This window comes from Mustelus asterias, chromosome 24, assembly GCF_964213995.1.
Source record: "Mustelus asterias chromosome 24, sMusAst1.hap1.1, whole genome shotgun sequence".
Lineage (NCBI taxonomy): Eukaryota > Metazoa > Chordata > Chondrichthyes > Carcharhiniformes > Triakidae > Mustelus > Mustelus asterias.
Genome location: NC_135824.1, coordinates 35,491,502 through 35,517,780, shown reverse-complemented (window position 1 = coordinate 35,517,780; position 26,279 = coordinate 35,491,502). Strand labels below are relative to the sequence as shown.

Here is a 26,279-nt window from a genome sequence, read left to right as displayed (position 1 = left end):
TCAGTGCTGAGACCCGGGTCCGTGCTGAAAATCGGACATCGGACACCGTGATCAGCAACAGCACCCCGCCCCCCCCCAACCTTCGCAGAGCCCTCCTGATCACGCCCATTTGTGGGCCTTGGTAAAGTCGAACCGGCGTGAAAACGGGCGCAGATCGCGCTACTTGCTTCATGCCCAACTTTACCAATTTTTTTCACCTGAAAATGATGGTAAAGTATCACCCATTGACCTGTTTTGGTTCACTCCCTCATACATTGCATCATTGGGTGGGTCTGTGACCTCTTCAGTCCCTGTCGGTATCAAACCCCGTGGTCTCTGTAAGTAGTGTCTGTCCCCTCTGCTAATGATATAGCTGCCACAGGAGATTTATAACTGTAAACGCACTCATACTTTGTCCAACTGAACATCCTGCACACCAAACTAAACTACAAGAAACTGCTGGAACGTTCAGTCATTTTAGAAATATTGGCATTCTGTTTTTGAATGTTTACTAATGGTAGAAACATAGAAACTAGAAGCAGGAGTAGGCCATTCAGCCCTTCGAATCTACTTTGCCATTCATTATGATCATGACTGATCATCAAATTCAATACCCTGATCCCCCCCTTCCACCATATCCCTTGATCCCTTTAGCCTCAAGAGCTAGATCTAACTTCTTCTCGAAATCACACCATGTTTTGGCCTCAACTACTTTCTGTGGTAGTGAATTCCACACATTCACCACCCTCTGGGTGAAGAAATTTCTCCTCACCTCAGTTCTAAAAGTTTTGCCCCTTATCCTCAAATTGAAGCTTTTGCAGAGATTGGATAACAGAGGAGATTAAAGCTAGATCATTCAAGGATGGTATAGGGGAGAACTTCTTCCAGCAAAGGGGAGTAAAAACTGGATCAATCTCCCCAAAAGGCTGTTGACGCGGGATTGGAAGGTATGTGGGAACTTTCAAAACAGAGACTATTAGATTTTTGTGCAGGCAAGCTGGGTACTAAAGGTTACAGGAAGTGGGTAAAGACAGTTAAAATGGAGATAAGCCAGGATCTCACTGTAAAGTGGCATGGAATCAAGGGGCAGAATGGCCTATTGCTGTTCCTCTGCTTCATTAGGGGTTTGGACTGTGGGGAAGTGAGTTCATAGAATCATAGAATCCCTACGGTGCAGAAGGAGGCCAATCGGCCCATCGAGTCTGCACCGACCACACTCCCACCCAGGCCCTATCCCCGTAACCCCACATTTATCCTACCAATGCCCCTAGCACTAAGGTCAATTTAGCATGACCAATCAACCTAACCCGCACATCTTTGGACTGTGGGAGGAAACCGGAGCACCCGGAGGAAACCCACACAGATACGGGGAGAACATGCAAACTCCGCACAGACAGTGACCCAAGCCAGATCATTGAACCCAGGTGACTGGCGCTGTGAGGCAGCAGTGCTAACCATTGTGCTACCGTGCCACCCAGTTGTGAGTCCTCCCAGTCGAGAGGAAGGGGAGGAGAGCATTGGGTACATAAGGCAAGCTGTAGAAGGTCCGGCTAAGCTAGATTCAGGGCCCGTCCCTGAGAGCAGAAGGAAATATCAAACCGCAACTGACAAAAAGCTGCCAAGCAGTTGGCTCAGGATGAAACATCAGCAGATAATCAGCCAAGGAGCTGCCTTCGGGCAGAACACTCATGGAATGGAATAATGTGTTATTAATTATTCTTTACAATGCTGTTCTCAGTATTCACTTTGTGAATTCTCTTCAATGTTACATTTAGAGACGGCAGACTCAGCCCCGGAGATACACTGCTTGAGGTGAATGGCTCCTCATTGGCTGGACTGTCATTCCAAGAGGTTGATTCTCTCATACATTCGACGAAAGGTTTGGTGGATTTAGTTGTTGCAAATAAAGTAAGTGATATAAGTTTATTAAAACACATTTCATTGCTATAAAGGTGCTCTATACTATTAGAAAGCTTATACTATTGGCATCACACTCAAGTTTAATAGCTCCTATTGCTTTGTTTCTCTCAATACCAGGAGACCCTCTCATCCTTCATGGGCACAATCTCAGAGTAAGGGGGTCACCCATTTTAGACAGAGAGGAGAAGGAATTTCTTCTCTCAGAGGGGAGTGAATCTGTGGAATTCTTTACCACAGAGGGCTGTAGAGGCTGGGTCGTTAAGCATGTTCAAGGCTGAGACAGACAGATTTTTAATCAGTAAGGGCATCCAGGGTTATGGAGATAAGGCAGGAAAATGGAGTTGAGGATTATCATATCATATCAATCGTGATCTCATTGAATGATGGAAAAAGCTCGATATGCTAAATGGCCCACTTCTGCTCCTATGTTTTATGGTCTAATGATGGGTTAGAAAATGTATCTTGCCAAGTGTGGGAGGGATGCTGTTGTGGTGTCACTTAATTTGACTCCAATGCCATCTGCTGTAATTTATGCACACATTTGCTGACCGAATGCCTTCTGGAAATCCATTTAAACCACATTCATTGGAACTCTAATACCCAGCGTGTTAGAGACCTCTTCAAATAGTGAACCTTGGTTGATCGGGCGTGGTTTACCCGTTACAAATTCAAGCTGGCTCTCTCTAATCGACTCATGTTTGTCCAAGTTCTCTACCACTCTGTCCCCAATAACAGATTCGCCCTCACAACATTAGGATTATAATTCCCTGGTTTATCTCTCCCACCCTCCTTAAACACTGGTACAACACTGACCATTTCCTAATCCATGGTGACACTTCCTGAATCAGTCCCTGAATCAAGATCATGACTGGAGTTACAATTCCCTCACCTACTGCTTTAATATCCGGGCATGGAAACCATCGCTCCCGGAGATCTGTCTCTCGTCTCATTGGTTGCTCTGTTACCATTTGTTAAAACTCATGTTAAATGGATAAAGGGCAAGTCTTGGAATACTCTGTGAAGAACAGTCTTGCTATCGATTATGATGTGAATCTGGTGTGATTTGTGTCTGTTTAGCTTGTTCTATTCCAAAGGGAGGCGATTTTGTACTACATTCCGGGAGCTATTGTATAAGGAAATGTGGCACTACTGAGGTCTGGGACTAAGAGACTTTAGTCCAACTCAGTGGACGCAGTGTTAGTACATATGGGTTAAGTAACAGCACGAGATAACACAAACCTAATGTCTCAGATCAATAGCCTTCCTTCGATACATCGCCAGCATTCTGTTTACTTATTTGAGCATCTTGAGACAGCTGGGAGTGATAGCTGTGGGAAGCCCCATAAACTGGGCATCAAGGCTTCACGACAGAAACCATTGTCATGGTTATTTCAAATACACTTTATAGGCAATGCAATCACTTCTCTGTGATTTGGGATTTTTGCTTTGTCCTTATCTTAAGAATCCATATTTCCAGAACTACGTCTTTGCTTACTGAGATGGCAAGATTCTGGCCAAAATGAGAGCATTTTAAAATAATCCGATTGGCTCCCTGGGGTGGGACGGTGACACAATGGTTAGCACTGCTGCTTCACAGCACCAGGGACCCAGGTTCAATTCCCGGCTTGGGTCATAGTCTGCACGCTCTCCCCGTGGGTTTCCTCTGGGTGCTCCGGTTTGCTCCACAGTCCGAAAGACGTGCTGGTTAGGTGCATTGGCCATGCTAAATTCTCCCTCAGTGTACCCGAACAGGCACCAGAGTGTGGCGACTAGGGGATTTTCACAGTGACTTCATTGCAGTGTTAATATGAGCCGATTTGTGACACTAATAAAATAAATTTTAAAAACTTTCCCATTACTCGCTGTTTGCCAAGGCATGCCCTTCTCCTCACGTTCCTCCTCAAAGGCGCTCCTTAAAAATCAACCTCTTTGACCAAGCTTTTGATCACCTGATCTGAAATCTCCTGACGTGTCTCGCTGTCAGATTTGATCTGGTTGTGTTTCGGGATGTTTTATTATGTTGAAGGCACTCTAAGTTGCTTTGAAAACCATTTGTGGGAAAGTGTTCCATGTCCTAATCACCTGGGATGTACATAATCACCCTTTCCTATTCGATTAGTGATCATTTTCAGTCAATGCCTTTTGTTACCAATTTACAATCCAGAGGAAACAATCTGTCACTGTTTAGACTCTCAAAGCTGTTTGGAATTTTGGAATGTTTATTAGATCCCCTCTCAACAGTCTCTGGATCCGTGAGAAGATTTCTAATCCCCTCAGCCTTTTCAATGCCAAACATAGTCCACAAAATTTTGGCAACATTGTTTATCAGCTTCTACACGTACGCTGATGAAACCCACAGTGCCCTGGATTATATGAGCCTGTGGTCACCTACAGTCGGCTAAAATTAGGGCGGCACGGTGGCACAGTGGTTATCACTGCTGCCTCTCAGCGCCAGGGACCCAGGTTCAATTCCAGCCTCGGGTCACTGTCTGTATGGAGTTTGCACGTTCTCCCCATGTATGCTTGGGTTTCCTCCGGGTGCTCTGGCTTCCTCCCACACTCCAAAGATGTGCGGGTTAGTTGGATTGGCCATGCTAAATTGACCCTAGTGTCAGGGGGATTAGCAGGGTAAATGTGTGGGGTTGAGGGAATAGGGCCTGGGTGGGATTGTGGTTGGTACAGACTCGATGGGCCGAATGGCCTCCTTCTGCACTGTTGGATTCTATGCTTTTATGAAAATGTCAGTGAGAGCTTCAAGTTTTTAGGTGTCCAAATCACCTGTCCTAGTCCCCCCCATGCCGACATTATCGTTAAGAAAGCCCAACAACGCCTCTACTTTCTCAGACGACTAAGGAAATTTGGCATGTCCACTACGACTCTCACCAATTTTTACAGATGCACCATAGAAAGCATTCTTTCTGATTGTATCACAGCTTGGTAAGGCTCCTGCTCTGCCCAAGACCGCAAGGAACTACAAAGGGTCATGAATGAAGCCCAGTCCATCACGTAAACCAGCCTCCCATCCACTGACTCTGTCTACACTTCCCGCTGCCTCGGAAAAACAGCCGACATAATCAAGGACCACACGCATCCCGGACACACTCTCTTCCACCTTCTTCCGTCAGGAAAAAGATACAAAAGTCTGAGGTCACGTACCAACCGACTCAAGAACAGCTTCTTCCCTGCTGCCATCAGACCTTTGAATAGACCTACCTCACATTAAGTTGATCTTTCTCTACACCCTAGCTATGACTGTAACACTACATTCTGCACGCTCTCCTTTCCTTCTCTATGAATGGTATGCTTTGTCTGTATAGTGCGCAAGAAACAATACTTTTCACTGTATACTAATACAGGTGACAATAATAAATCAAATCAAAACTGGTAGGCGCACCATAGTGACGGCTGGTCCCCAGTAATTTAACACTGGGAGCTGCTTTACTTGCTGTAAGGGGAGACTCCTTCCTCTATCATGAGACCAGTGGCGCCAGGCTGGAGCGGTGGCCACTGCTGGCACTACAGGCAAACACAATGAAGAGGAGCCCAGACTCTAGATGAGTTGGAGGTATCGCCAGGCCCCGGTGAGAGGGGTGGGGGTGAACTATAAGAGGCCGGTTGGCGGGGATGATGCGGGAGTGTAAAGGAGGAAGGATGCTCCTGAGGGCGTGCATCCAATGGCCACATGGGACCCACAAAGTAGGTACCCCACTCTTGCCCGACAGCATCCCGTGCAGTTAAAGCTGCCAGGCTTCCCAGATGATGTAGGCCTCCCCCTGCAGTGGGTAAAATGTTGTCAGAGAAAGGATGAGGCTCTTACAGCCGCTTAAAGGTCCAGTTAGGTCTTGGACAACATGAACTCAGAGACTGCAGAGGTTCAAGAAGGCTGCTCACCACCACCTCCTCGAGGGCAATTAGGAATGAGCAGCAAACACTGACCTCGCTGGCGACGGTCACATCCCCTGAGAGAATAAGAAACGATTCCACTCCCTCCCCAGTCACTGCTTCAAGTTGACCCAAACTTGACCCCTATTTGAGCTCAGACCAGCTTTGGACCATATATATCTGTGAAATAACAGAAACTGCCTAATTCCTCTTCCATTGTAACATTGCCCACATAACTCTCAGTTATGCCTTAATAACACTGAGTTATTCCAATGATCTCCTGCCAAGCTTCCAGGAGATTCGGATCACCCAATAACCCTTCAGCAGCGTTGATGCTCACATTGGCTCCTGGCCCCTGGGGCCATCAATTAAAGAATCTCATTGTTGTGATTGAAATCTTTTCATGGCCTGAACCTTCTCTATCTCTGAAACTTCCTCCATCCCCACAACCCTGCCCAGGACTCACCGTTTCTCTTACTCAGGTCTCTGGTGAAGTTCCCCCTCAATGAAACAATCACAGTTTCAATCATCTAGGCTAAAGCTCTGAAATTTTCCTTCCTTTCAGTCTCTCCAACTCCTTCTCTTTTACCTTAAGACCATCAATAAGGCCTAGCCTTTTGTGACCAAAGTTTTGCTGATCTGTTGTTATGTTCTTTGCCTCTGTCTCCATCTTCGTATGATGATGTGAAATGTCCTGGGTTGCTTTATCGTGTGAGAGACACTGGACTGCCAGTGAATAAATGAATTGCGTCTGTCTCCTGGGGAAAGGTGCGCTGACATACAGATTGAGGCACCATGTACCTACAGGGAAGCATCAACAGCACCTGTTCCTGTAGGAAGTCAACCCCTAAAAGAAGCTGATAACAGATCTCAGTATCCAGCCCTCTCCACACCCCCTCTCTCTCTTCCCTTCTTTCTCTCTCCTCGCTTTCTTACTCGTCTCCCCTCCCTCCCTCTCCTCTCTTCCTCCCCTCTCTTTATCTCTTTCATGTTCTCTCTCTTTCCTCTCTTTCTTACTCATCTCTCCCTCTGCTCCCCACACTCCTCTCTCTCTGTCTCTCATGTTGTCTCTCTCTCTCTTCTTCTCTCTTTCTTACTCATGATGAAATGTATCCTAGGATTCTTTGGGAGGCAAGGGATGAGATTGCAGAGCCTTTGGCGTTGATCTTTGGGTCCTCGCTGTCCACGGGGATGGTGCCAGAGGACTGGAGAATGGCGAATGTTGTTCCTCTGTTTAAGAAAGGGAATAGAAATGACCCTGGTAATTATAGACCGGTTAGTCTTACTTCGGTGGTTGGTAAATTGATGGAAAGGGTCCTTAGGGATGGGATTTACGACCATTTAGAAAGATGCGGATTAATCCGAGATAGTCAGCACGGATTCGTGAAGGGCAAGTCGTGCCTCACAAATTTGATAGAATTTTTTGAGGAGGTAACTAAGTGTGTTGATGAAGGTAGGGCAGTTGATGTCATATACATGGATTTTAGTAAGGCGTTTGATAAGGTCCCCCATGGTCGGCTTATGATGAAAGTGAGGAGGTGTGGGATAGAGGGAAAGTTGGCCGATTGGATAGGCAACTGGCTGTCTGACCGAAGACAGAGGGTGGTGGTCGATGGAAAATTTTCGGATTGGAGGCAGGTTGCTAGCGGTGTGCCGCAGGGATCAGTGCTTGGTCCTCTGCTCTTTGTGATTTTTATTAATGACTTAGAGGAGGGGGCTGAAGGGTGGATCAGTAAATTTGCTGATGACACCAAGATTGGTGGAGTAGTGGATGAGGTGGAGGGCTGTTGTAGGCTGCAAAGAGACATAGATAGGATGCAAAGCTGGGCTGAAAAATGGCAAATGGAGTTTAACCCTGATAAATGTGAGGTGATTCATTTTGGTAGGACAAATTTAAATGTGGATTACAGGGTCAAAGGTAGGGTTCTGAAGACTGTGGAGGAACAGAGAGATCTTGGGGTCCATATCCACAGATCTCTAAAGGTTGCCACTCAAGTGGATAGAGCTGTGAAGAAGGCCTGTAGTGTGTTAGCTTTTATTAACAGGGGGTTGGAGTTTAAGAGCCGTGGGGTTATGCTGCAACTGTACAGGACCTTGGTGAGACCACATTTGGAATATTGTGTGCAGTTCTGGTCACCTCACTATAGGAAGGATGTGGAAGCGCTGGAAGGAGTGCAGAGGAGATTTACCAGGATGCTGCCTGGTTTGGAGGGTAGGTCATATGAGGAAAGGTTGAGGGAGCTAGGGCTATTCTCTCTGGAGCGGAGGAGGCTGAGGGGAGACTTAATAGAGGTGTATAAAATGATGAAGGGGATAGATAGAGTGAACGTTCAAAGACTATTTCCTCGGGTGGATGGAGCTATTACAAGGGGGCATAACTATAGGGTTCGTGGTGGGAGATACAGGACGGATATCAGAGGTAGGTTCTTTACGCAGAGAGTGGTTGGGGTGTGGAATGGACTGCCTGCAGTGATAGTGGAGTCAGACACTTTAGAAACATTTAAGCGGTTATTGGATAGGCACATGGAGCACACCAGGATGATAGGGAGTGGGATAGCTTGATCTTGGTTTCAGATAAAGCTCGGCACAACATCGTGGGCCGAAGGGCCTGTTCTGTGCTGTACTGTTCTATGTTCTATGTTCTATGTTGCCCCCTCCTCTCTCCTTATCCTCTTTCTCTCTTTCATGTTCTCTCTCTCTCTCCTCTTTTCTATTTCTTACTCATCTCTCCCTCTCCCACCCCTCTCTCTATCACTTTCATGTTCTCTCTCTCTGCACTTCTCTCTTTCTCACTCATCTCTCTCCCTCCCTCCTAGAACCATAGAACCATAGAAAATTACAGCTCAGAAACAGGCCTTTTGGCCCTTCTTGTCTGTGCCGAACCATTTTTTGCCTAGTCCCACTGACCTGCACTTGGACCATATCCCTCCACACTCCTCTCTCTCTATCTGTTTCATTTTCTCCCTCCCTCCGCTTCCCTCTTTCTTACCATGTCTCCCTCCTCCCTCCCTTTCCTTTCTCTCTCTCTCTCCTCCGCTTATATTTTCTCCCTCTCTTTTTTTTTCCTTCTCTCTGTGCTTTGCTGGGGACATGTGGAACTGGAGTGAACTCAGGCTTGCCCCAGATAGGGTATCTGTCATGTATCTAATGCAATGGTGAACCCTCCGTGATGAGATCAAGGAGATATAATCTTCTCAGAAAGAGCCCCGAGAGGCTCTGCATGTACTGTTGCGCCTGTAGTGGTGGTGTTGCGCCTGTGTGTTGCTCTAAGTTCCCCCCTTTCCTCCTCAATGTCCCCACTTTCATCATTGCAACGTTTAGGGACGGAATTCCAGAACTTCTGGCCTCGATAGCTGAGGGTACAATGTCCGGAGAAGGACACGGAGATAAGGGGGAGTGAAGTCTCAGGTCAATTTGAAAACAAGATATGAATTTTAAATTTGAGTTGTTGTGAGACCGGGACCAGATGATTGGCTCCAACCCAGGGCTGTGGGTCACCCAGGATTGGATGTTCGAGGTGACCCTGAATGATTCAAAGGTCTTCATTTCGAATCATGAACTCTTATCATAGAATCCCTACAGTGCAGAAGGAGGCCATTCAGCCCATCGAGCCTGCACCAACAACAAACCCACCCAGGCCCTATCCCCGTAATGCCACTTATTTACCCTGCTAATCCCCCTGACACTAAGGGGCAATTTAGCATGGCCAATCAACCTAACCCGCACATCTTTGGACTGTGGGAGGAAACCGGAGCACCCGGAGGAAACCCACGCAGACACGGGGAGAATGTGCAAACTCCACACAGACAGTGACCCAGCCGGGAATTGAACCCGGGGTCCCTGGCGCTGTGAGGCAGCGGTGCTAACCACTGTGGCACCGTGCCGCCCATCTCCCCTTAGACTCATTTATTTTTAGCTTCATTTCTTTTTCCTTTCTTTGGCAGTTAGATTATTTTCTGTACCTTTTCCTGAGAGGAGCTGGAAGCAGAGGTTACTCTCCTCTGAGTGGAAAGTTTTAGTTGTTGTTTTCCAAATTCGCTTCCCTTATTCGTTTGCAAATGAGTCAACTCTCTGACAGAGCTCCCAATCGCTCCTGGGACCTGCTGCGAGAGAGAGAGAGAGAGAGAAAAAGAGACCTCCTCCGGCTGGACACAGCTTTGTCCGAGTGATCCACAGTGAGGGCAAGAAACAGTGAGCTGGGTGGTAAACTGCAGAGTGGTGAGGGGCTGAGGAGGTGGCAGCGCTCAGTCCATCAGTGAGGCAGCTGTCCACCCTGGGAGATGTTTAAAGTGGTTTAACAGTGCAGAATGATTTCCCATCAGCTGTGAGAATGAAAGCTGGATATAACTTTGTTTCTCAACTACCATGGGTCCCACTTGGCAGTCAGACTAACTCAAACTAATCTAAATTAAATTCCCTCCATCTGTGCAGCTCCCTTTTTGGCTTCAAATAAAAGATAGATAAAGTCTTCCTCACATACAATAAACACCATTATGCCTGAGTCACATTTGTACAAATGAATGTTCGAGCAGAGTTGGGTCAATTGAATTAAATATTGGCCGGGCTGTTGGTCCGGTTTCCAAGTTAGCTTTCCAACTCTGTTTCAGTCAACCTGAATGTTTCTGTCATAAATCCTAATTTTTTTCCCCCCTTGTTACTTGTTTACCAACAGTAGAAATAGCCTCCCACCTCTCCTGAAATTCCTGATTAGATTTTCCCTCTGCTCCAATGAATATAGCCTGATCATGGAAACCCTACAGTGCAGAAGGAGGCCATTCGGTCCATCGAGTCTGCACCGACCACAATCCCACCTAGGCCTTATCCTGCTAAGTCCTCTAACCTACGCACCCCGAGACACTCAGGAACAATTTAGCATGGCTAATGGATCTAACCCGCACACCTTTCGGACTGGAAAGAAATCGGAGCATCCAGAGGAAACCCCACAGACACGGGGAGAATGTGCAAATTCCACACAGACGGTGACCCAAGCCGGGAATTGAACCCGGGTCCCTGGAGCAGTGAGGCAGCAGTGCTAACCACTGTGCCACCGTGTCACCCACCGGCATTATCGTTCTAACGCTCACCCAAATGACATCATCCAACCGAAAAGCAGACGACCGCAAATCTGAAATGAAAACAGAAAATTCCGGAAACACTCAGCTGGTCTGGCAGCATCTGTGGAGAGAGAAAAACAGAATTAATGTTTCGATCGCTTACCTTCCATCAGGACAGGTAAAAGTTCGAGATGTGATAGGCTTTGGGCCAGGGGTGGACGGGACAAGGACAGATGAAGGTCTGTGATAGGGTGGGAGACAGGAGAGATGGAATGACAGAACAGTTAGCCTCACAGGGGCCAAGGGGAATGGTGATGGGGCAAGGAAAGAAACTGCGGTGGCACGGCCCCCTTTAAGGGGCAGGTGTTCGCGGGTCAGAGGACCCACCAGGAGCCTATCAGGAGAAAGCGTGCAAACCTGTTGGGACGTGGGTCCTGGTAGGAGGGAACCTGCAGTATGAGCCCGGGAGTTGGAGGTTCGGCCGCATTTGGAGTACTGCGCCCAGTTCTGGTCGCCACACTACCAGAAGGACGTGGAGGCTTTAGAGAGAGTGCAGAGGAGGTTTACCAGGATGTTGCCTGATATGGAAGGACTTAGTTATGAGGAGAGATTGGGTAAACTGGGGTTGTTCTCACTGGAAAGTCGGAGGATGAGGGGTGACCTAATAGAGGCGTATAAAATTATGAAAGGCATAGATAGGGTGAACGGTGGGAAGCTTTTTCCCAGGTCGGTGGTGACGTTCACGAGTGGTCATAGGTTCAAGGTGAGGGGGGGAAGGTTTAACACGGATATCAGAAGGACGTATTTTACACAGAGGGTAGTGGGGGCCTGGAATGCGCTGCCGGGCAAGGTGGTGGAGGCGGACACACTGGGAACGTTTAAGACTTATCTCGATAGCCACATGAATGGAGTGGGAATGGAGGGATACAAAAGAATGGTCTAGTTTGGACCAGGGAGCGGTGCGGGCTTGGAGGGCCGAAGGGCCTGTTCCTGTGCTGTATTGTTCTTTGTTCTTTGTTCTTAGACCTGTATCTGTCCTGAGCTGGTTCATGTATAGTTTAACTTTCCTTCAATGAATTGCTGTTCCCTCATCATGATACCTCACACCACAACAGAATCAAGAAAATAAATAAAAGATATGCCTGAGCAGATGTGTTATTGTCTGAAAGTGAAAATAAGAGAAAACACAAAAGCAGCAAAGAAATGCAAACAGAAAAGGATTGAGTTTACAATCTGAAATTGTTGAACTCAATGTTGAGTTTAGTAAGTTGTGAAGTGTCTCATGGAAAGATGAGCGTGCAGGTACAACAGGCAGGAAAGAAGGTAAATGGTATGTTGGTCTTCATAGCGAGAGGATTTGAATACAGGAATAAAGATGTTTTACTACAATTATATAGGGCTTTGGTGAGGGCACACCTGGAGTCTCGTGCGCAGTCTTGGTGTCCTTGTCTGAGGGAGGATGGCCTTGCTATAGAGGAAGTGCAGCGAAGGTTTACCAGGCTGATTCCTGGGATGGCAGATCTGTCATATGAGGAGAAACTAAGTCGGTTAGGATTATATTCACTGGAGTTCAGAAAAGTGAGAGGGGATCCCATAGAAACGTATAAAATTCTGACAGGGTTAGGCAGGGTAGATTCAGAAAGAATGTTCCCAAAGGTGGAGGAGTCCAGGACTAGGGGGTCATAGTTTGAGGATAAGGGGTAAACCTATTAGAACTGAGGTGAGGAGAAATTTCTTCACTCAGAGAGTGGTGAATGTGTGGACACAGAAAGTAGTTGAGGTCAAAATGTTGTCTGATTTCAGGAAGAAATTAGACATAGCTCTTGGTGCTAAAGGGATATGGGGGGAAGGGGGCACCAGGCTATTGAATTTGATGATCAGCCATGATCATAATGAATGGCGGAGCAGGCACGAAGGCCCATTCCTGCTTCTAGTTTCAATGTTTCTATGAGATACTTTTCTAGAATCTTGCGTTGAAGTCATTGGAGTGCAGCAGGTCAAGGACAGAGATGTCAGTGTGAGAGTAAGGTGGAGAATCAAAGTGACAGGTCGCCGGAAACTCGGGGTCATGGCAGTGTTCCATACTTGATCTCCCTCGTTGCGAGGACGGATGCAGAGTTTAGTAATAGTTAGGTTCACTCGATGGTGTCCATGGTCCTGCCATTGTTTCCAGATGTGCCGAATCTTCTGTGCTGAGCATTCCAGCATTTTCTATTTTGTTTCAGATTTCCAGTATTTTGAAGGTATTTTAAACGTGTTAACTGTAAGGTCAACAAGCTTTATTTTCCGTCAGCTATGAAATAATCCTTGTTTTAAGAATTTGGCGCTAAATTCCAATACTTACTGCTGCCCCTGTCCTTTCAGCAATTTACTGGGCACAAAGAGAATGAGTCATCCCGCCCAGTATCAGACTCAACTCCAGAGGAAAACCCGGACACCGCAGCTGAACAAGCTAACTGTGTGGAGAACATGTCACAGGCATACAATAAGGTGAGGATTCAGCTGAACTCACACTTATTCTCTATCAGTGTATTGTGGGTGCAGTCAGAAGCTCAGGGGGATGAAATTTAATCTTTAAACATGGCAGGAGTGCAAGTCAGTAACAGATGAACTGCTTGTTAACTCCTGCCTACTGATTCCCAAAGGTATACCCATCTCCTGTTCCCCCACAGTTATGCTCACTCACGACCCCCCACTCTAATATCTCTGCCCCATCCCCCCAACTTCATACAGCCACCCACCAGAACCTCACAGTCATAGATCCCACTGTTATACAGTCGATGCATAACAAGTTGGTGTCTAATTGTTGAGTGTCTGATGGGCCAGTGTAAATCAGGTGGGATGTATATCAGGTCAGTGTACATCACATCAGACGGCATGGTGGCACAGTGGATAGCACTGCTGCCTCACAGTGCCAGGGATCCAGATTCGACTCCCAGTGTGGCTCTCTGTCTGTGTGGAGTTTGCACATTCTCTCCGTGTCTGCGTGGGTTTCCTCTGGGGGCTCCGGTTTCCTCCCACAGTCCAAAGATGTGTGGGTTAGATGCATTGGCCATGCTAAATTCTCCCTCAGTTAATGTAAGCCTACTTGTAACTAATAAATAAACTTTAACTTTAAGATGGGTGCATATTGGGCTTGGCAAAAGGTACCAGTGAGCCACTTCTTAAACCTCTGCTGTCCTGTTGACATCTCTACACCACAGTGCTGCCAGGGAGTGAATTTCAGACTGTTGTCCCAGTGACAGTGAAGGAATAATGATATTGTTCCCTGCATGTGGCTTGGAGGAGGAATCATGCAAATGGTAGGGTTCCCATGCATTTGTTTTAAATATTAAGTTTTATTTATTAGTGTCACAAGTAGGCTCACATTAACACTGCAATGAAGTTACTGTGAAAATCCCCTAGTCGCCACTTCGGCGCCTGTTCGGGTACACGGAGGGAGAATTTAGCATGGCCAATGCACCTAACCAGCACGTCTTTCAGACTGTGGGAGGAAACTGGAGCACCCGGAGGGAACCCACACAGACATGGGGAGAATGTGCAGACTCCGCACAGACAGTGACCCAAGCTAGGAATTGAACCCGGGTTCCTGGTGCTGTGAGGCAGCAGTGCTAACCACTGTGCTACCATGGCGGCTGTGTATTTGGAAGATGCTGTCAAAGAAATCTTGTGGAGTTGTTGCATTTCATCTTTACATAGCAGAGCTTCAGTGGTGGAAGGAGTGAATGGTTAAGGTGGTGCATGGGGTGTCAATCAAGTGGACTGCCTTGTCCTGGATGGTATTGATCTTCTTGAGTGTTGTTGGAGCTGCACCCATCCAGGCAAGTGGAGAGTATTCCATCACACTCCTGACTTGTGCCTTGTAGATGGTGGACAGGCTTTGGGAGATCAGGAGGTGAGTTGCCGTCTACTGGATTCCCAGCCACAGTGTTTATATGGCTGGTTCAGTTCAGATTCTGGTCAATGTTAAAGCCTCCAATGCTTTTTATATTCATGTTGTGCTTTTGATTTCCTGTAGGAACACAAAACAGAAGTGTCAGCTGGAGTGGAGCTGAATAAAGGAAGGTTTATTAAATCCTGCTGTCCACGGACAGCACTTCCATGTCGAAGGATCCGATGTAATTCAACAGGTAATTGACCAACAATGAGAAAAGGAGGGAGAAAATGGGGCGGGAAATGGGTTGAAATGGCAAGGTGGAATTCAGTTGATGTGAGATATTTCTCATTAGCTGTGTCAACACCCCACGCAGTGGCGGGTCTGCTGTGTACACTGTTTAATTCACTTATTTCCAGCAGAATGCTGTAATCAGGATGTATTTCACCAAGTTAGAGATTTGAATCCAAAATTTCTGTAACGTAGAGAATGGAACCAAACGGGGGTGTAGAGAAGAACGGCATGACTGATGGCTGCCCTGAACTGTACACAACGCAGAGGGCTACATCGATACTGTGCATCAATATAAAAAAAGCTGCTAATGAATCCACAATCACTCATACCTCTCCTGATATTTATATCCACTGAACTCATCAACTCAAAGCCACTCACTGCACAGAAGGAGGCCGTTCCTTGTTTTGCTGCCTACCTGGCTCTTTGGAGGAACAATTGTGTTTCAAACCACATTCCCTTCTTTCATCTGTAACCCTGCAAGTTCCTCATGCACAAGTTCAGCGCCTTTCCAAAATTCTTTATGAAAGAAGCTTTCACCACTGGATTGGACGTGCAGTTGGCAGCATCTTAGAAACAGGAAATAGCAGTAGGAGTAAACCATTCGGCCCTTCGAGCCAACTCCACCAATCATTATGATCAACTCAGTAACCTGTTCCTGCTTTCCCCTCATATCCCTTTAGCCTCAAGAGCTATATCTTACCCCTTCCTGAAAACATACAATGTTTTGGTCTCAACTATTTTCAGTGATAGAGAGTTCCACAGGCTGACTACTCTCTGGGTGAAGACATTTCTCCTCATCTCAGTCCTAAATGGTTTACCCTGTACCTTCCGACTGTGACCACTGGTTCTGGACTCCCCTGCCTTTGGGAACATCCTACCTGCATCTACCCTGCCTAGTCCTGTTAGAATTTTATAGGTATCTATGAGATCACCCTTCATTCTTCTAAACTCCAGCTAATACAATCCTAACCAACTCAACCTCTCCTCATACATTAGTTCCACCATCCTAGGGATCAGTCTGAGAAACCTTCTCTGCACTCCCTCTAGAGCAAGAACATCCTTCCTCAGATAAGGAGATCAAAACTGCACTGCAATATTCCAGGTGTGGCCTCACCAAGGCCCTGTATAACTGCAGCAAGATGTCCCTGCTCCTGTACCTGAATCGTCTCGCGATGAAGGCCAACATACCATTTGCCTTCTTCACTGCCTTTGGCACCTGCATGCTTACTTTCAGCGACTGATGTACAAGGACATCCAAGTCTCATTGCACATTCTCCTCTCTCAATCTGTAGCCATTCAGATAATAATCTGCTTTCCTATTTCTGCTACCAAAGTGGATAACTTCACATTTATACACATTATGCTGCATCTTCCATTCATTTACCCACTCACTCAACTTGTCCAAATCATACTGAAGTATCTTTGCATCCTCCTCACAGCTCACCCTCCCACCAGCTTTGTGTCATTTGCAAATTTGGAGATATCACATTTAGTTCCCTCATCTAAATCATTAATATCAATTGTAAATAGCTGGGGTCCTAGCACTGATCTCTGCTGTACCCCTTGAGTCACTCGGTTCTCATTTCAAGACCCACTCTAAGGTATGAGCACAGAAATAAAGGCTGACATTCCAGTGCAGTACTGAGGGTGACTCATACTGTTGGAGGTGCCGTTGTTTGGGTGAAATGTTGAACCAAGGACTCCATCTGCCCACTCAGGTGGAAGTAAAAGATCCCACGATGGTATATCAGAGAAGAGTTAAGGTTGTCAGGTGTCCTGGCTGATATTCATTCCTCAATCAACTGCTGAAAAACAGATTATCTGCTCACTATCACCTTGTTATTTGTGGGAGTTTGCTGTGTGCGTGTTTGTTGCCACATCTCCGAAATTACAACAGTGGTAACACTACAAAAGTAGTGGCTGTAAAGTTCTTTAGACATGCCATTGGTTGTGAGAAGTATTTCCTAGCTTTACCTTTGCAAGTAGTGTCCCAGACCCCAACACCTCCGAGGGCGGGATGTTCTCACCGTGTCAAGTCAGGTGGGAAAATCAGTGTGTAGCCCGTTGGCCGCAATGCCAGCTTTGCCTGCCATATCTTTAGACACATTGTCAAAAAAGATCCTGGAGGTGTGTCCCATGAAATCAAGCTAGCGATGCCGGGGGCAGTGCAAGGAGGCAATGCCAGCTGGTAACTGCCCGGACATGACCCTCGTCCCCCAGGAGGGGCTGTACTTACCTATGCCCTCCTGCTGGCGACCATTCGCCAAGTCTCCACTGGTCCAGACTTGTTGTAAACACTGCCAATGTGATGTCACGCATGACAGCACAGTGGTTAGCACTGCTGCCTCACAGCACCAGGGACCCGGGTTCGATTCCTGGCCTTGGGTCACTGTCTGTGTTGAGTCAGCACATTCTGCCTGTGTCTGCGTGGGTTCCCTCCGGGTGCTCCGGTTTCCTCCCACAGTCCGAAAGACGTGCAGGTTAGGTGCATTGGCCATGCTAAATTCTCCCTCACTGCTGCCTCACAGCGCCAGGGACCCGGGTTCGATTCCTGGCTTGGGTCACTGCCTGTGTGGAGTTTGCATGTTCTCCCCATGTCTGCGTGGGTTTCCTCCGGGTGCTCCGGCTTCCTCCCACAGTCCGAAGATATGCGGGTTAGGTTGATTGGCTATGCTAAATTAACACTAGTGTCAGGGAGATTAGCAGGGTAAATAAAATAATGATATTTCAATCTATGATGATGAGTTCCCTTCCTTTCATGGTGGGAACCCCATTAGGTAATTGGCGGGAGGGGGGGAACAATTCCAACAGGAAACGGGAAACCCCACTGGCGTAAAAGCTCTTTGTGGATTCCCTTTGGATTCTCCACCCTCACCAGCTTTCTCACCCACTGAAACGGGCACGGAAAACTTCCACCCTCACCCCCAAACCACCCCCCCCCCCCCCCACCCCATCTTTATGATCATACAAGGCTACAGACCAAGTGCTGGCAAATGGGATGAGAATAGATAGGTGGCTGGCACTGACACGATGGGCTGAAGGGCCTCTTTCTGTGCTGTAAAACTCAACGGGCAGGATTTTCTGGCTGAGCTCGCCCCAAAACTGGAAAATCCCGACCGAGGTCAACACACCTTTGCAGGGTTTGCCCCCTGCCTGCTACGATTCCTATGGCAGGCGGGCGGGACGGGAAAATTCTACTCGTGACTCTATGAGCTTTGGTTATGGCCCCAGTCCCCAGACAGAATCGTTTTTCTCTTTCTAGCCTATCAAAATCCTTGCTCAGGTCACATCTAAGCTTTGTGTGTTCCAAGGAGAACAGCCTTAATCTTTCCAACGTTTTCATAACTGAAGCCCCTCACCCCTCGTGACATCCAGGTAAACCTCCTCTGTACCTGAAGTGTGGTGTCCAGAAATTGTCTACAACACTCCCAGACTTTGTCAGTGATTTATAAAGTTCCATCAGTTGAAATAAAAGTGGAATTGAAAATCGGCAAAAGGTGTAAAGCTGTCGACTCGGTGTTGCTGATATTGCAAAAAGTTACCCATCATTGTTGTTTTCTACAGCATGTGTGCTCCTGTGTGTGTGCATGTATGTGTATGTGTGCATGTATGTGTGTGTGTGCATGTATGTGTGCGTGCATGTGTGTGTGTGCATGTATGTGTGTGTACATATATGTGTGTGTATGTATCTGACTGTGTGCATATATGTGTATGTACATATATTTGTGTGTGCATATGTGTGTGTGTGCATATGTACGTGTGTGCATGTATCTGTATGTGTGTATATATGTATGTGTGCATATGCATGTGTGCATGTATATGTGTGCGCATACATGCATGTGTGTGCATGCGTGTGTGTATGTATGTGCGCGTGTATGTGTGTGTGCATGCATGTGTGTATATATGTGTGAGTGTGCACATGCATGTATTTGTGTATGTGCATGCATGTGTTTGTGTGTGCATGCATATATGTGTGTGTGCGTGTATGTCTGTGTATCATAAAGAGTTCACAGTCCTGTGAACACTACTAGCATCTGGACAATGGAATCCATAAATCAGAATGGAATGTTCAAATGCAAAGTCAACATATGATTCAACCCTAAATACGAGCCCTGTCAGTGCTGATGTATCACTGCAGGCTTACTGGCTAGTCCCTGTGGGTTTGACCTGTTGCTAATATTAGAATATCCCCCTGTCTTCCAGTGACTTCCAACTTTTGTTTTTGGCAGGAGTGAATTCCTATTGGTTGGACAGGCACGTTGATTCTCTGGTTGCTACGAAACAAGGTCTCTGTGGAAATCCTCCAACACATTCCCTTTGTGACAACAGGAAGTCTCTCTCCCAACAGTTGGAAACTCCTGGAGGTGCCCATGTAAGATGTTCCACGGGAAGCGGGGCACAGAGTTTGCACAATTCCTCAATTACAGGCTGCCTCTCAGTCACGCAGCTTGTCGGACAGCAATGGTTGATTAAGCGCATGTCTGGTTTTTTAATTGAATGCAGCATCTAAATGATTTGTTTGCCGTGGCTAAGTCGGGAGCTCTGTTGTCTCTGCGGTCTGACAATTGCAGGTTCAGGCTGCACGGCAGAGATTGAACTCACAGTGTGGGTGTGAGTGTTGCAAGTGTCCCTTTTTAATAAGGTATGAAATCGAGGTCCCATCTCAGGCAGACGCAACATCATTCAAAGAGGGGCAAGGAAAATCCTGGCAAATATTTTTTTTATTCATCCGTGGGATATGGGCATCGCTGGCTAACGTTTATTGCCCATCCCTAGTTGCCCAAGAGCAGTTAAGAGTCAACCACATTGCTGTGGCTCTGGAGTCACATGTAGGCCAGAGCAGGTAAGGACTTTAGTGAACCAGATGGGTTTTTCTGACAATTGAGAATGGTTTCATGGTCACCAGTAGATTCTTAATTCCAGATATTTTGTATTGAATTCAAACTCCACCACCTGCCGTGGTGGGATTCGAACACAGGTCCACAAAACATTAGCTGAGCTTCTGGATTAATAGTCTAGCGATAATACCAATGGGCCACCACCTCCCCTTGAATGCTTAGTCCTCAAACAACATCAGCAAACAGATGATCTGGTTATTTAACTTTTTGGGATCTTGCTGTGCTCCATCACCACACAGTTCAGAGGTGTTAGCTATAAGTGATTTAGGATGTGCTCAGTTCTGGTCGCCTCATTACAGGAAGGATGTGGAAATGATTGAAAGGGTGCAGAGGAGATTTACAAGGATGTTGCCTAGATTGAGTGGCATGCCTTATGAGGATAGGCTGAGGGAACTCGGTCTTTTCTCCTCGGAGAGACGTAGGATGAGAGGAGACCTAATAGAGGAATACAAGATGTTGAGAGGCATAGATCGGGTGGACTCTCAGAGGCTTTTTCCCAGGGTGGAAATGGCTGCTACGAGAGGACACAGGTTTAAGGTGCTGGGGGGTAGGTACAGGGGAAATGTTAGGGGGAAGTTTTTCACACAGAGGGTGGTGGGCAAGTGGAATCGGCTGCCGTCAGTGGTGGTGGAGGCAAACTCAATAGGGACTTTTAAGAGACTCCTGGATGAGTACATGGGACTTAATAGGATGGAGGGTTATAGGTAGGCCTAGAAGGTAGGGATATGTTCGGCACAACTTGTGGGGCCAAAGGGCCTGTTTGTGCTGTAGTTTTTCTATGTTTCTATGTTTCAATGTTTCTATGTCCTGACGTTGTTGCTAGAGGCTCCATGATGGCCCAGATCCTCCGAAGAGCGACGGTCATCATTAGATTGTCCTTCCACTTGAATGTTCTCCTACCTCAGTGCCGCTCAGTAATTCCGACCGGCTCTTTGAAGGAACAGCCTGTTCCGAAAGCTAGTGGCTTTTGCTACCAAATATACCTGTTGGACTTTAACCTGGTGTTGTTAGACCTCTTACACTGAGTTAGAGCCAGAGACATTTGTGGAGGGTCCCAGGGAGCAGGAAATTCTCCATTGGAAGTTCAAAATTTCTGGAGGTCAGTGCATCAGGAGTTCCACAGGATGCCACTGTACACACAGTCTCCAACAACCCTGTGACTGGAAACTTGGGCCAATACTGCAACTTCTTAGCTAAATATGTACTCCTTCCATTTTTTGTTAATTAAGTTATTTGGCCCAATGGTAAGTTGTATGGCTTTTGTTTAAATTAAACTGAACTTACAACTCCTACAATGAGCCAATGGGTGAAGATACACTGAGGTCAATGAGTCAGGGACCTGATTGGGACCATTTTTTTTGTCAAATGATCCTTTCTACGCGTGGCTGAGTGAAATGAAATTGGTGTTTATATTGGAATCCATGCACAGCGGAATCCAGTAATCCAAATATTTCATATTGACTGACATATCAGGGTGGCACAGTGGTTAGCACTGATGCCTCACAGCGCCTGGGACCCGGGTTCAATTCCCGGCTTGGGTCATTGTCTGTGTGGAGTCTGCATGTTCTCCCTGTGTCTGCGTGGGTTTCCTCCGGGTTTTCTCCCACAGTCCAAAAGACGTGCTGGTTAGGTGCATTGGCCATGCTAAATACTCTCTCAGTGTACCCGAGCTGGCACCGGAGTGTGTCGTATAGGGGTTTTCACAGTAACTTCATCGCAGTGTTAATGTAAGCCTACTTGTGACACTAATAAATATAATATCGGGGAGTGATGATCCCTTTATGTGTGTTACTGATCTTACAATTAGGCGGTGTTGTTAACTGGCACCTTGCAAACAACCCCATGGACCGATCAGCCTAGTTCATGCCATCATAATGTGCCACTCACTCCCGTCAACCCAAACCAGCACTCGGTGAGTGTAACACCCCTTGAACAACTGGTGAAATACCTCGATGGTCCTCTTCCCCATTTACTGCTCAGAACACCAGGGTATTCATTTTGTTTTCATTCATCCACAATCAATCGACAGATTACAGAAAAACAATCCACACGGCTGATGGAAAGTTAGCTTTCATCTCGAAGGGGCTGGATTACAAAGAGGAGGAACTCATGCTTCAGTGTGTACAAAACATTAGTCAGACCCCATTAGGAGCAACCATGTTCAATTCTTGGCACCGCGCCCCAGGAAGGATATATAAATTATAAAGTCAAGTTGCATCAACTTAGCTCGTAACTCCTCGAGCATAGAAGCTCGAGATGTAATTAAAATGTTGCAAGGATGCTATAGGGTTCGGAGAGAAGCCTCTGATGAGAAATCAAGAGGACAGAATCTTAACACTTTGAAAGTGAAATCAGGAAACTGATTTTCCCATCCGGAACTCCGAAGGCTATTTTGTTGTGGGAGGAGGAATGTGACATTTAGGAGTGGGATGGATAGAGCCTTTTTGGATAAGGGTTTCAAGGGATGAGCTAAGGTGAGTAAATGAGTCTGTGTGGAGTTTGCACATTCTCCCCGTGTCTGCGTGGGTTTCCTCCGGGTGCTCCAGTTCCCTCCCACAGTCCAAAGATGTGTAGGTTAGGTGGATTGGCCATGCAAAATTGTCCCTTAGTGTCTAAAGATGTGTAGGTTAGGGAGGATTCGTGGGATAAATGTGTGGGATAATGGGAATAGGGCAGGGGATGGGCCTGAGGAAGATGCTCGGTCGGAGGGTTGGTGCAGACTCGATGGGCCAAATGGCCTCTTTCTGCACTGTAGGGATTCTATGAGATTCTATTCTATGAGGTACAGATTAATCACAATCTAATTGAATGGTCAAATTGGCCTAAAGGATTGAATGTCTTATTCCCGATTCCCTTGTCCATTCAGGCCAATAGTAGCAGTCTGTGTGCCCAGAAGCACAGTGTGGTACAGCTCAAACTCTCTCCTGACATTGTTGCCTCGCTCCCAGCAAGTTTCATAGGCCGACAGGTCTGGGTGCAGATGGAGACACGTTACTGCGACCTCAGCAACTGCCTACACTATGCAATAAATCGACAGAGTCCACATCTGGGCTCTGAAATAATCACCAGAGTGAATTATTCCCTGACAGGGATATTAATCCTTTTATTGGCGCCATTTCCTTCTGCCAATTCTCTATTCCCGATGTATTCGGTATCTCATCTGACTCTGCATTGAGCTTCCAAACTCAACTCCACTCCATCTCCCTCTCTCACTTTGCCTGTATCCACCCTGCCTCCACTCCCTTACTGCTGAAACCCTCATCCTGCTTTACTTACCTATAGGTTCAACTTTTCCAATTTGTACCCGGCTGATATATCAATATATCAATGATCTGGATGATAATGTGGTAAATTGGATCAGCAAATTTGCTGATGATACAAAGATTGGAGGTGTAGTGGACAGTGAGGAAGGTTTTCAAAGCTTGCAGAGGGATTTGGACCAACTAGAAAAATGGGCTGAAAAATGGCAAATGGAATTTAACGCAGACAAGTGTGAGATATTGCACTTTGAAAGGACAAACCAAAGTAGAACGTACAGGGTAAATGGTAGGACTCTGAAGAGTGCAGTTGAACAGAGGGATCTGGGAATACAGGTACAGAATTCCCTAAAAGTGATGTCACAGGTGGATAGGGTCGTAAAGAGTGCCTTTGGTACTTTGGCCTTTATAAATCGGAGTATCGAGTATAAAAGTTGGAGTGTTATGGTAAGGTTATATAATAAGAAGTTTAACAACACCAGGTTAAAGTCCAACAGGTTTATTTGGTAGCAAAAGCCACACAAGCTTTCGGAGCTCCAAGCCCCTTCTTCAGGTGAGTGGGAATTCTGTTCACAAACAGAGCATATAAAGACACAAACTCAATTTACATGAATAATGGTTGGAATGCGAATACTTACAACTAATCAAGTCTTTAAGAAACAAAACAACGTGAGTGGAGAGAGCATCAAGACAGGCTAAAAAGATGTGTATTGTCTCCAGACAAGACAGCCAGTGAAACTCTGCAGGCCCAGGCAACTGTGGGGGTTACAAATAGTGTGACATGAACCCAATATCCCGGTTGAGGCCGTCCTCGTGTAACCCCTAATTTGTAACCCCCACAGTTGCCTGGGCCTGCAGAGTTTCACTGGCTGTCTTGTCTGGAGACAATACACATCTTTTTAGCCTGTCTTGATGCTCTCTCCACTCACGTTGTTTTGTTTCTTAAAGACTTGATTCGTTGTAAGTATTCGCATTCCAACCATTATTCATGTAAATTGAGTTTGTATCTTTGTATGCTCTGTTTGTGAACAGAATTCCCACTCACCTGAAGAAGGGGCTTGGAGCTCCAAAGGCTTGTGTGGCTTTTGCTACCAAATAAACCTGTTGGACTTTAACCTGGTGTTGTTAAACTTCTTACTGTGTTTACCCCAGTCCAACGCCGGCATCTCCACATCAAGGTTATATAAGGCATTGGTGAGGCCGAATTTAGAGTATTGTGTACAGTTTTGGTCACCTAGTTACAGGAAGGATGTAAATAAGGTTGAAAGAGTGCAGAGAAGGTTCACAAGGATGTTGCCGGGACTTGAGAAGCTGAGTTACAGAGAGAGATTGAATAGGTTGGGATTATATTCCCTGGAGCGTAGAAGAATGAGGGGAGATTTGATAGAGGTGTTTAAGATTTTGATGGGTATAGATAGAGTGAATGCAAGCAGGCTTTTTCTACTGAGGTTAGGGGAGAAAAAAACCAGAGGGCATGGGTTAAGGCTGAAAGGAGAAAAGTTTAAAGGGAATATTAGGGGGGGCTTCTTCACGCAAAGAGTGGTGGGAGTGTGGAATGAGCTGCCGGATAAAGTGGTAAATGCGGGGTCACTTTTAAAATTTAAGAAAAACTTGGACGGGTTCATGGATGAGAGGGGTGTGGAGGGATATGGTCCAAGTGCAGGTCAGTGGGACTAGGCAAAAAATGGTTCGGCACAGACAAGAAGGGCCAAAAGGCCTGTTTCTGAGCTGTAATTTTGTATGGTTCTATGGTTCTATGCTCTCCCACCTTCAATTCTCCATAATCTTTAGCTTTCTTTTTATTCATTTGTGGGACATGGGCGTCGCTGGCTGGGCCAGCATTTATTGCTGTGGGTCTGGAGTCACATATAGGCCAGACCAGGTAAGGATGCCAGATTCCCTTCCCTAAAGGACATTAATGAACCAGATGGGTTTTTCCTGACAATCAACAATGGTTTCATGGTCACCAGAAGATTCTTAATTCCAGATATTTTTTATTGAATTCAAATTCCACCACCTGCTGTGGCGGGATTCGAACCCAGGTCCCCAGGACATTAGCTGGGTTCTGGATTAATAGTTTAGCGATAATACCACTGGGCCATTGCCTTCCCTTTAGTCCAACATTGCTGCCATTGTCCTCAATCGCCGTATATACCCAGCATCCCCTGTGCTGACACACTGGCTCCTGGTTCGCCACACCTCAAATTTAAATTCAAACTCCTTTATCCAAATCACTTTATGGCCTTTCCCCTCCTCACCTCTGGAACGTTCTGAAGCCTGACAGCACTCTGAGATCACTGGTATTCCCCCAATTCTGGCCTCTTGTAGATTGCTGATTTTAATCGTCCCACCACAGTTTGTACCGTCTTGGGCCCAAGCTCTCAAATTTCCTCCCTTAAATCTCTTTGCTTCCACCACTCTATTGAGGTGCTCGTTATAAGCTGCCCATCCTAATACGTGGTTTGGTGTCAAATTTGGTCTGATTTGACACCCTTTTGTAGGTGCTGTTCGAATTGAAATTGTTGCATTTGTTGAAGAGGTTATTTACATCCAGGTGGAAAAGTGGAAAACCTGCTCCAATATCTGCAGTGGCCTTCTGTTATGCACTGAAGGAGGGTTTATTCTTTAATTGACTATTAAAATGATGTGACAGAACGCCTCTTGGGATTTTATTCCTTTATGATTCGTGTTCTTTTTCTGCAGAAAATGACAAGAGCTATTCGGTCTTTAAGTTCGGCTCATTTAATCCACTCATGCTCCAATGCTTCACCATCAGTCATTTCAAACATTGTTTTGATGAAAGGTCAGGGAAAGGTAAGGTTTGCTTTCTGTTCTTTCTCTAAGTAAGGAAAAGAGTTACTGATGTAAATCCTTTCAACATTGCCTTCAGACATTGCCACTCAATATTCATTGTACGTGAAGTGAACATTGAGATGTGAACTTGCAGGCAGTTTACCTCCGGTCTGTGTTTGTCTGATCCCTGCTTTTGGGCCTAGTAAGAGTTTTAACAACACCAGGTTAAAGTCCAACGGGTTTATTTGGTAGCAAATAAACCTGTTGGACTTTAACCTGGTGTTGTTAAAACACTTACTGTGTCCACCCCCAGTCCAACGCCGGCATC

At 46.3% G+C, this 26,279-nt stretch overlaps 1 protein-coding gene across 1 annotated transcript in view; it reads left to right on the top strand.

The window, feature by feature from the left end:
- il16 (interleukin 16) overlaps positions 1-26,279 on the top strand; it is a 125,564-nt gene that overhangs the window by 1,554 nt on the left and 97,731 nt on the right. The window contains exons 2-6 of the mRNA XM_078241880.1: positions 13,061-13,098; positions 13,200-13,325; positions 14,854-14,965; positions 19,233-19,375; positions 25,862-25,972. Of these exons, the coding sequence (XP_078098006.1) occupies positions 13,061-13,098; positions 13,200-13,325; positions 14,854-14,965; positions 19,233-19,375; positions 25,862-25,972 (530 nt within the window). The remainder of the gene's footprint in view (positions 1-13,060; positions 13,099-13,199; positions 13,326-14,853; positions 14,966-19,232; positions 19,376-25,861; positions 25,973-26,279) is intronic.